Source organism: Sturnus vulgaris, chromosome 13 (assembly GCF_052056855.1).
Source record: "Sturnus vulgaris isolate bStuVul1 chromosome 13, bStuVul1.hap1, whole genome shotgun sequence".
In the NCBI taxonomy this organism is placed as follows: domain Eukaryota; kingdom Metazoa; phylum Chordata; class Aves; order Passeriformes; family Sturnidae; genus Sturnus; species Sturnus vulgaris.
Genome location: NC_142255.1, coordinates 2,197,045 through 2,207,693, shown reverse-complemented (window position 1 = coordinate 2,207,693; position 10,649 = coordinate 2,197,045). Strand labels below are relative to the sequence as shown.

Here is a 10,649-nt window from a genome sequence, read left to right as displayed (position 1 = left end):
GCCCCCTCCAGAGGTCCCTATAGGGGAATCTATGGGGTAGGGAGTTCACTATGGGGCAGGGGGCTCCTTATAGGGTTTTCTATGGGGCAGAGGGGTCCCTATAGGGCAGGGGGGGGTCTCTGTGCAGGGGGGTGGAGTTTTAGGGTCAGGAATCCAAGCCGCAGCTCCAGGCCCTTTTCCCAGGCGGGTGGGGGCACCCCAGGGAGGTGACAATGTCCCCTGATTGTCCCCTCCCTGCATTCCCACAGGGATGAGCTGCTCCCCCAAATCCCTGCCCTAAATCCCAGGGTCCCCCGGGGGTGACTGACACGGGGGGGTGGCCGTGGTGTCACCCGCTGGCTCCAGAGGTGACAAAAAACCCCCGCGGGTGGAAAGCGAAAGGGCGCGGTGTCACCTCGCCCCCGCTGCGGGGGGACTGGGGACAACGACACGCGAGGGGACCGGCGTGGGTGGCACTGGGGACAAGGACACGCGGGAGAGGTGACGCGGATCCGCTCAGCCCCGAGCTGCGGGGGAGGGGCGGTGTCACCGCCATCCCCTCGCTTTTGTCACCACGGTTGGGGACAAAGTGTCGCCGTGGGTGCCTTGGCACCTCCGACCCCTTCCTGTGCCCCCCGGGCCAGGGGACACGACTGTCGCGTGTCCTTGGTGCTCTGGGGGTGGCAGGACAAGAGGGACAAGGGCAGGACCCCGTGAGGGAGGTGTGTGACACCCCAGGGTCACGCAGGGGACACGCCCGGGGTGCTGGCGTGTCCCCACACCTGGGGAAGGCGCTGCCAGGGGGTGCAGAGGTGACACAGTGACATCGGGAGTGGGGACAATGGCTCAGCATGGAGCCGTGTGTCCCTCGGTGTCCCTCGGTGTCAGTGGCTGAGGGGACGCAGCGGGTCCCACCCAGGGACGGTGACAGCGCAGGGGGCAGGAGGGGGTGGCACTGTGCCACCATGTCCCCAAGGTTTGGGGCCGCTCCGGTGGGGTTTTGGTGCCGGGACAGCAATGGGGACAGGGACCATGGGACAGGAGGGGACAAGGACTGTGGGACAGAAGGGGACAGGGACCATGCGACAGGAGGGGACAGGAGGGGACAGGAGGGGACAGCCCCGGTGTCCTGGCAGGGGACAGGCTCCAGGCTCCCAGGAGGGAGGCGACAGCCGCCGCTGTCCCCGTGCGGTGGCACTGGCGGGTTCCGCGCGCCCCCCGGTGCCCGTCGCCGATGTCGCATCCTCCGCCAGCCCCGCTCGGCATTCCCGGGACACCCCAAAGAGAGGCCCCGTGTCCCCCTCGTGTCCCCATTGTCCCCCAGCCCCATCGCTGACCGGGAGTTGTCGCTCTTGGCGACAAAGGGACCTCGTCTGCAGCTTCGTCCCCGCCTCGGGACACCCCAAAATCCTTTCCCTGGTGCCAGGGCGTGCTTGGGATTTGGGATTTTTGGGATTTTTGGGATTTGGGCCGGATCCCAGGAATGCGAGCCCTTCCCCCCACCCGGGGAGGAGCCACGTGAGGCCCCCCCAGCGGTGGCACCGAGTCCCCAAGGCCACCCCCGGCGGGGTGACCCTGGCTGGGAGCCCCCAAGGCTGTCCCCGGCCGGGGTGACCCGACCCGCTCGTCTTTATCATTTTTTGGGGCAGATCCCTCCTTTCTGCCAAGGCCACCGTGTCACCTGTGGCGGGGGCCTCCTGGGGGCCACCCGGGGCCACCCGTGGCCCGGTGGCGATGCCGGGGGGGGCTGTCCCTGCAGGGAGGCGGGCGGGAGCGGCTCCGGGAGCTCGGGATAAGAGCGAGGCCACCGCGTCCATCGAGGGCCACCAAGCCATGCTCGCCCTCATCGCCACCAAGCCCGGAGCCCTGCGGGGTGTCGCAGCCGTGCGATGTCGCCGGCTCGGCGGGGCTGTCCCCTCGGTTCCCAGGCCCTTTAACGAGGTGCCGGGCGAGTGGCGAGCGGGTTGGCTCAACCTGTACCGCTTCTGGCAGGAGGGCGGCCTCAGCAACCTGCACCTCATCATGGCCCGCAGGTTCCGCCAGTTCGGGCCCATCTACAGGTCAGCTGGCCGTGTCCCCTCCCTGTCCCCTCCCAGTGTCCCCTCTCCGTGTCCCCTCCCCGTGTCCCCTGTCGTGTCGCCTCCTTGTGTCCCCTGCTCATGTCCCCTCCCCGTGTCCCCTCCCCGTGTCCCCTCCCCGTGTCCCCTGTCGTGTCGCCTCCTTGTGTCCCCTGCTCATGTCCCCTCCCCGTGTCCCCTCCCCGCTCTCATCCCCGTGTCCCGTCCCGTGTCCAATCCCCCTGACCCCTGCCCTGTCCCCTCCCGTGTCCCCTCCTTGTGTCCCCTCCCTCTGTCCCCTGCCGGTGTCCCCTCCTCGCTCCCATCCCCTTGTCCCCTTCCCGGTCCTGAGCCCATGTCCTCTCCCGTGTCCTCTGCCCTGTCCCCTGCCCTTGTCCCCTCCCGTGTCCCCTGCCCCTGTTCCCTCCCTGTATCCCATCCTCGTGTCCCCTCCTTGTGGTGGTCCCAGCCCGTGTCCCCTCCCCGCTCCCATTCCCGTGTCCCCTCCCCATGTCCCCAGCCCGTGTCCCCTCTCCGTGTCCCCTCCCGGCTCCCACACCTGTGTCGCCTTCCGTGTCCAATCCCCCTGACACCAACCCTGTCCCCTCCCGTGTCCCCTCCTTGTGTCCCCTCCCTGTGTCCCCTGCCCGTGTCCCCTCCCAGCTCCCATCCCCGTGTCCCCTTCCCGGTCCTCAGCCCGTGTCCTCTCCCGTGTCCCCACCCGGTCCCCTCTTAGTGACCCCTCCCGTGTCCCCTCCTTGTGTCCCATCCCCGTGACTCCTGCCCTGATCCCTGCCCTTGTCCCCTCCCCGTGTCCCCTCCCCGCTCCCATCCCCGTGTCCCCTCCATGTGTCCTTTCCCCGTGTCCCCTGCAGTGTCCCCTCCTCGCTCCCACCCCCGTGTCCCCAGCCCGTGTCCCCTCTTAGTGACCCCTCCCAGTGACTCCTGCCCTGTCCCCTGCCCGTGTCCCCTCCCGTGTCCCCTCCCCATGTCCCAAGCCCATGTTCCCTCCCTGTATCCCATCCTCATGTCCCCTCCTTATGTCCCCAGCCCGTGTCCCCTCTCAGTGTCCCCTCCCCGCTCCCATCCCCGTGTCTCCTCCCGTGTCCAATTCCCCTGACCCCAACCCTGTCCCCTGCCCGTGTCCCCTGCAGTGTCCCCTCCTCGCTCCCATCCCTGTGTCCCCTCCCTGTATCCCCAGCCCGTGTCCCCTCCATGTGTCCCTTCCCTGTGTCCCCTGCAGTGTCCCCTCCCCGCTCCAATCCCCGTGTCCCCTCCCGTGTCCAATCCCCCTGTCCCCTGCCCGTGTCCCCTCCTTGTGTCCCCTCCTCGTGTCCCCTCCCCGTGTCCCCTCTCCGTGTCCCCAGGGATTGGTGGCTGAGCTGCTGCAGGGGCCTGGCCCGGCCTGGGGACACCGAGAGGGGCAAGAGGGGAGGGGACAGGGACCGTGGGGTGGGGAGGGGACAGGGACTGTGCCCTGAGAGGGGACAGGGGCCATGGGACAAGAGGGGACAGGGACCGTGGGGCAGAGGGGACAGGGACTGTGCCCTGAGAGGGGACAGGAAACCTGGAGCAGGTTGGGACAGGTGTTGTGCCCGAGGAGGGGACAGGACTGAGGGACAGAGGGGACAGACCCTGTGCCCAGGGAGGGGACAGGACCTTGTGGACGCAACATTTTGGGATAATTTGGGGATAATTTGGGGATAATTTGGGGTACCGAGGGTGTGGATGGCAGCACGGAGGGAGCGGGGTTTGGTCCCTGACCCCGCAGCATCCCTGGGACAGGACACCGGGACAGGACAGGACACCCCGGGACAGGACAGGATATCCTTGGGGACAGAGGGACAGGACATCCCGGGACAAGATAGGACACCCCTTGCGACAGGACACCCCTTGCGACAGGACAGGACACTCTGGGTACAGGACACCCTGGGACAGGACATCCCTGGGGACAGGACATCCTTGGGGACAGGACATCCCGGGACAGGACATCACTGGGGACAGAACATCCTGGGACAGGGGGACAGGACACCCCTGGGGACAGGACGGAACATCACTGGGACAAGACAGGGACAGGACACCTTGGGGACAGGCCACCCCGTGCCAGGGGTGTCATATTTTGGGGTTCCCGCGCAGGGAGAAGCTGGGGGTGTACGACACAGTGAACATCATCAGCCCCGGGGACGCGGCCACGCTGTTCCAGGCCGAGGGGACCCTGCCCGAGCGCTTCAGTGTCCCCCCGTGGGTGGCGTACCGCGACTTCCGCAACAAACCCTACGGCGTGCTGCTCAAGTGAGTGCCCGCCCCAAAGGGGGAACTGCCACCCTAAAGGGAGAGGGGACCCCGAATTCGGGCTGATGTCACCCCTCAAGTGAACGGAGACCCCAAATCCTGGCTGGTGTCACTCCAGTGATTGGGGACCCCAAATCCGGGCTCCTGTCCCTCCTCAAGTGAGTGGGGACCCCAAATTCTGCCTGTTGTCACTCAAGTGAGTGGGAACCCCAAATCTGGGCACTTGATGCCCCTCAAGCGAGTGGGGACCCCACATCTGAGCTCCTGTCCCTCTTCATGTGACCGGGGACCCCAAATCCGGGCTCCTGTCACTCAAGTGAGTGGGGACCCCAGACTCGGGGTCTCATCACTCTTCAATTGATTGGGCACCCCAAATCCGAGCTCCTGTCCCTCCTCAAGTGAACAGCGACCCCAAATCCGGGCTCCCATCACTCTCTAAGTGTTTGGGGACCCCAAAACCCGGCTCCTGTCCCTCCTCAAGCGATTGGAGACCCCAAACCCGGGCTCCCATCTCTCTTTAAGTGATTGGAGACCCCAAATCCGGGATCTTGTCCCTCCTCGTGTGATTGGGGACCCCAAATCCGAGCTCCTGTTCCCCCTCAAGTGAACAGGGACCCCAAACCCGGGCTCCCGTTACTCTTTAAGTGATTGGGGACCCCAAATCTGAGCTCCTGTCCCTCCTCAAGTGTTTGGGAACCCCAAATCCGAGCTCTCATCACTCTTTAAGTGTTTGGGGACCCCAGATCTGAGCTCCCATCGCTCTTTAAGTGTTTGGGGACCCCAAACCCGGCCTCCCATCGTTCTTTAAGTGTTTTGGGGACCCCAAACCCGTGCCGGCAGTGGCAGCGCGGGGCTCGGGGGATGCCGGGGACATGCTGGGTGTCACCCCCGTGTGTGTCCCCGGCAGGACGGGCCCGGCGTGGCGCTCGGACCGGCTGCTGCTGAACCAGGAGGCGCTGGCCCCGGGGGCCATCCCGGCTTTCGTGCCCCTGCTCAGCGCCGTGGGCGAGGATTTCGTGCGGAGAGCGCGGGCTCAGGCGAGCCAGAGCGGCCGGGAGAGCTGGAGCGGAGATTTCAGCCACGAACTGTTCCGCTTCGCCCTCGAGTGTGAGTGAGGGGGCACCGAAAATATCCGAAATTAGGCAGGAAATAGGAAAAAAAAAACAAGAAAAAAAAATTATATGTAAAAAATCCCACCCAAAATCTGAAAGAATATAAAAAGATCCCCCCCCAAAATCTCCCTGAAAATCAAAAGATCTACAAAACTCCCCCCCCCAAAAAAACCCAAAAGAACGTTAAAAGCCCCAGAAAATCCACCCCAAAAAGACCCCCAAAAAATCAAAAGTTCCAGAAAATCCCCCCAAAAATCCCCCAAAAATCAAAAGCCCCAGAAAATCCCCCCCAAAACCCTAAAACATCAAAAGCCCCAGAAAATCCCCCGAAAAAGCAAAAGTCCCACAAAACTCCCCCAAAAAACCCCAAAAAATCAAAAGCCTCAGAAATCCCCCAAAACCCCCAAAAATCAAAAGCCCCAGAAAATCCCCCCAAAACCCCCCAAAATCAAAAGTCCCGCAAGATCCAAAAAAAAACCCCAAAATCAAAAGCCTCGCAAAACCCAAAAAAACCCCCAAAAATCAAAAGCCCTAAAAAACCCCCAAAAGAACATCAAAAGCCACACAAAACCGCAAAACCTCAAAAAACCCCACAAACCCAAAACCCCCTAAACCCAAAAAGAATAAAAAAAAAGCCCCCCAAAAAAACCCAAAAATCAAAAGACCTACAAAACCCCCCCAAAACCCAAAAGAACATAAAAACCCCAGAAAGTCCCCCCAAAATCCCCCCAAAACATCAAAAGCCCCACAAAACCCCCAAAAACCTCACAAGAAACCCCACCCCCCAAAAAAAACCCCAAAACAAGCCCCCAAAATCTCAAAACTTCAAAAAAAACCCCAAACCCCCCAATACCCCAAAGTCCCCCCAAAAAACCCAAAACCTTCCAAAACCCCCCAAAAACCCCAAAATGCTGAAACCCCAAAACATCCCATACCAGAAAAAAAATACGAAAACCCCCAAAAAACCCAAACCCCAAAAAACATCTCTAAAGTCCCCAAAACGACAGAATAACCCCAAGCGTCACAAAACCCCAAAAACCTCAAAAAAACCCCCTAAAACTCCAAAAAACTCTAAAACACCCCAAAAGCCCCAAAGCATCCCAAGAAACCCCAAACCCCCCAAAATCCTCAAAACCCCAAAAACTCCAACCCCCCCAAAAAACCCCAAAACCCCAAAAGCCCCCCAAAATCTCAACCCCCCCCTAAACAATCCAAAAACCCCAACCCCCCAAACCTCCTCAATCCCCCCCAAAAAACCCCAAATTCCCCCCAAACCCTCAAAACCCCCTAAAAACCCAATTAATCCCCCCAAAACCCCAAAAATCCCCCAAAATTCCCATCCCCTTTCTTTTGGGATGTCCCCTTTTTATGGGATGTCCCGTTTTTATGGGATGTCCCCTGTATGGTGGCACGTCCCCTCCCCAGACGAGCCCACAGCACTGAGACACTGGTGACATTTGTCATTTACTTGTCACCAGCTGGTGACAAACCCGACCCCTCAGGAGGCCAGGCCAGGTCACCATGGCCATGGCCAGGCTGGAGGTGGCCTTGGGGACATGGGGACAGGTCCCTGAGGGTCACTGGGAGTGGCCGTGGGGACAGGGACAGTGACAGGGACATGTTCCTCATGGTCGTTGGGAGCACCTGGGGCTGGTGGCCTTGGGGACAAGGACAGGTCCCTCACTGTCCCTGTGACCATGGGGACAAGGACGTGTCCTCACTGTCCCTGTCCCCAGCGTGTGACGTGTGCTGTACAGGGTAGTCCCTGTGACCATGGTGACAGTGACAGTGCCAGTGCCATGTCCCTGTCCCCAGCCGTGTGCCACGTGCCGTACAGGGTACCCTGTGACCGTGGTGACAATGACATGTCCCTCATGTCCCCAGCAGTGTGTCACGTGCTGTACGGGCAGGGCCTGGGGTTGATCCCTATGACAATGGTGACAATGACAATGACGTGTCCCTGTCCCCAGCCGTGTGTCACGTGCTGTACAGGGAATTCCCTGTGACCGTGGGGATGGTGACAGTGACGGTGACAGTGACAATGACAATGACGTGTCCCTGCCCCCAGCCGTGTGTCACGTGCTGTACAGGCAGGTCCCTGTGATCCTGGTGACAATGACAGTGCCATGTCCCTCATGTGCCCAGCCGTGTGCCACATGCTGTACAGGGAGTTCCCTGTGACCGTGGGGATGGTGACAGTGACAGTGACAGTGCCATGTCCCTCGCTGCCCCCAGCCGTGTGCCAAGTGCTGTACAGGCAGTGCCTGGGGCTGCTCTCCATGGCCATGGGGATGGTGACAATGACAATGACGTGTCCCTGTCCCCAGCCGTGTGTCACGTGCTGTACGGGCAGCGCCTGGGGCTGATCCCTATGACCATGGTGACAATGACAATGACGTGTCCCTGTCCCCAGCCGTGTGTCACGTGCTGTACGGGCAGCGCCTGGGGCTGTTGCAGGATTTCGTGCAGCCCGAGGCTCAGCGCTTCATCGAGGCCGTGTCGCGCATGTTCCACACCACGGCTCCCATGCTGTACCTGCCGCCCGCGCTGCTGCGCCGCCTCAACACCCGCACCTGGCGCGACCACGTGCACGCCTGGGATGCCATCTTCGCCCAGGGTCAGTGCCACCACCCCCCCCACCGCCACCTCTGTCGCTGCGTGACGCTGGGTGACGCTCGCAAGGCCCAGGAAAGGGCTCGTGGGTGGCTCGGGGGACATCGGGGGTCACTCCCTGTTCCAGCAGAACTCGCAGAGGACGGGGGGAGGGCTCTGGAGGGGTCACTGGGGGTCGCTCTGGGATGGGCAGGGGGGATACCTGGGGTCGCCGCCAGGCTGGTGGCGCGCTGATGTTGTCCCCGTGTCCCCTCAGCCGACAAGTGCATCCAGAACGTGTACCGGGACCTGCGGCTGCGGCGCAGGAGCGCGCAGGAGTACGTGGGCATCCTGGGCAACCTCATCCTGCGCCACAAGCTGCCCCTGGAGGACATCCGCGCCAGTGTCACCGAGATGATGGCAGGAGGGGTGGACACGGTACGGGGCGGGGGGGACACGGTCCTGCCTGGGGACAGGGTCCTGGATGGGGACAGGGTCCTGGGTGGGGATGGAGGAAGGTCCTGGGTGGTGCTAAGTGGGTCAGAAGGAAGGTCCTGGTTGGGGCTGGGTTGGGACGAGGTCCTGATTGGGTGAGGAGGAAGGTCCTGGGTGGTGCAGGGTGGGTGGGGCAGCGCTGAGCCGGGCAGGAGCAGGTCCTGGCAGCCCTGAGCAGAACTGAGCAGTCCTGGCAGCTTTGAGCGGGTCCTGGCAGGGCTGAGGAGGTCCTGGCAGCTCTGAGCAGGTCCTGGAAGCTCTGAGCAGGTCCTGGCAGGGCTGAGGAGGTCCTGGCAGCTCTGAGCAGGTCTTGGCAGCCCTGAGCAGGTTCTGACAGTGCTGAGCAGGTCCTGGAAAGGCTGAACAGGTCCTGGCAGCTCTGAGAAGGTCTTGGCAAGGCTGAGAAGGTCCTGGCAGAGCTGAGCAGGTCCTGGAAGCTCTGAGCAGGTCCTGGCAGGGCTGAGCAGGTCCTGGCAGCTCTGTGCCCTGTCCCTGTCCCCCCAGACGTCCATGACCCTGCAGTGGGCCATGCTGGAGCTGGCGCGGGCCCCGAGCGTGCAGGAGCAGCTGCGGGCCGAGGTCCTGGCAGCCAAACGGGAGGCGGGCGGCGACAGGGAGAGGATGCTGAAATCCACACGGCTGCTCAAGGCCGCCATCAAGGAGACGCTCAGGTGAGGAGGAGGAGGAGGAGGAGGAGGAAGAGGAGGCTCTCAGGCGAGGAGGACACGGCTGCCCTCCCCAGAGCGCCCTGCCGCGGGACGGGCTGTCCCTGTGTCCCCAAGCCCCGCCCCACGGGTGGCACGTGTCGCGCAGGCTGCACCCGGTGGCCGTGACCCTGCAGAGGTACACCACGCACGAGGTCATCCTGCAGGACTACCGCATCCCCCCCAGGGTGAGCCACACGGGACACGGGACACGGGGACATTGGGACATGGGGACACGGGGACATTGGGACACGGGGACATGGGGATGTGGGGATGTGGGGACACGGGACAAGGGGATATGGGGACACGGGGATGTGGGGACACGGGGACACGAGGACACAGGGACTCAGGGACGAGGGAACTTGAGGACATAGGGACACGAGGACACGAGGACATGAAGACATGGGGACACAATGACACGAGAACATGAGGTCACAGGGACACAGGGACACAGGGTCACAGTGACACGGGAACAGCGGTGTCACCGTCCCCTCCTCTCCCGCAGACGCTAGTGCAGGTGGGGACACGAGGACATGGGGATATGGGCACACAGGGACACAGGGACACGAGGACTCAGGGACACGGGAACATGAGGACATGGGGACATAGGGACATGGGAACATGGAGACACAGGGACACGATGACATGAGGACACAGGGACACAGTGACACAGGGACACAGGGACACGGCACCAGCGGTGTCACCGTCCCCTCCTCTCCCGCATACTCTGGTGCAGGTGGGGACAGGAGGACATGGGGACACAGGCACACAGGGATACGGGAACATGAGGACATGGGAACATGGGGACACAGTGACACAGTGACACGGCAGCAGCGGTGTCACTGTCCCCTCCCGTCCCGCAGACGCTGGTGCAGGTGGCTCTGTACGCCATGGGCCGTGACCCCGCCGTGTTCCCGCGGCCCGAGCAGTTCCTCCCGCAGCGCTGGCTCTCCGCCGGCCCCAAGCACTTCCAGGGGCTCAGCTTCGGCTTCGGGCCCCGCCAGTGCCTGGGGCGCCGCATCGCCGAGCTGGAGATGCAGCTCTTCCTCATGCACGTGAGTCACCCCCAAGTGTCCCCTAGTGTCACCCGTGGAATGGCAGTGAAGGTCACCCCATCCCAACCTCGCTCCTCCAAAACCCACCCGGCCCCACCCGCTGTGTCCTCTTCCTCCTCCTCCTCCTCCTCCTCCTCCTCCTCCTCCTCCTCCTCCTCCTCCTCCTCCTCCTCCTCCTCCATCCCAGATCCTGGAGAACTTCAAGATCGAGACCATGCGAGCGGTGGAAATCGGCACCAAGTTCGACCTCATCCTGATCCCGGATAAACCCATCCAGCTGACCCTGCGGCCCCTGGAGTGCCCGGAGTGAGGAGCCCCCCTCCCCGGTGACACCCCCGCAGCTCCTGGTGGCCTCGGGGTGGC

General features: G+C 62.8%; 1 protein-coding gene across 1 annotated transcript; it reads left to right on the top strand.

The window, feature by feature from the left end:
• Nucleotides 1-1,914: 1,914 nt before the first annotated feature.
• CYP11A1 (cytochrome P450 family 11 subfamily A member 1) lies at nucleotides 1,915-10,596 on the top strand. The gene is made up of 9 exons (XM_014889256.2): nucleotides 1,915-2,039; nucleotides 4,173-4,328; nucleotides 5,236-5,435; nucleotides 7,854-8,057; nucleotides 8,310-8,470; nucleotides 9,032-9,198; nucleotides 9,341-9,419; nucleotides 10,095-10,286; nucleotides 10,474-10,596. The coding sequence occupies exons 1-9, from the start codon at nucleotides 2,002-2,004 to the stop codon at nucleotides 10,594-10,596; spliced, it is 1,320 nt and encodes a 439-aa protein (XP_014744742.2). The 5' UTR covers nucleotides 1,915-2,001.
• The last annotated feature ends 53 nt before the right edge of the window (nucleotides 10,597-10,649 follow it).

Coding starts and splice junctions, on each gene's coding strand:
- CYP11A1 (XM_014889256.2), top strand. CDS start 2,002: ATGGCCCGCAGGTTCCGCCAGTTCGGGCCCATCTACAG. Junction 8,058..8,309: donor GGATGCCATCTTCGCCCAGG/GTCAGTGCCACC, acceptor GTGTCCCCTCAG/CCGACAAGTGCATCCAGAAC. Junction 10,287..10,473: donor TGCAGCTCTTCCTCATGCAC/GTGAGTCACCCC, acceptor CCTCCATCCCAG/ATCCTGGAGAACTTCAAGAT.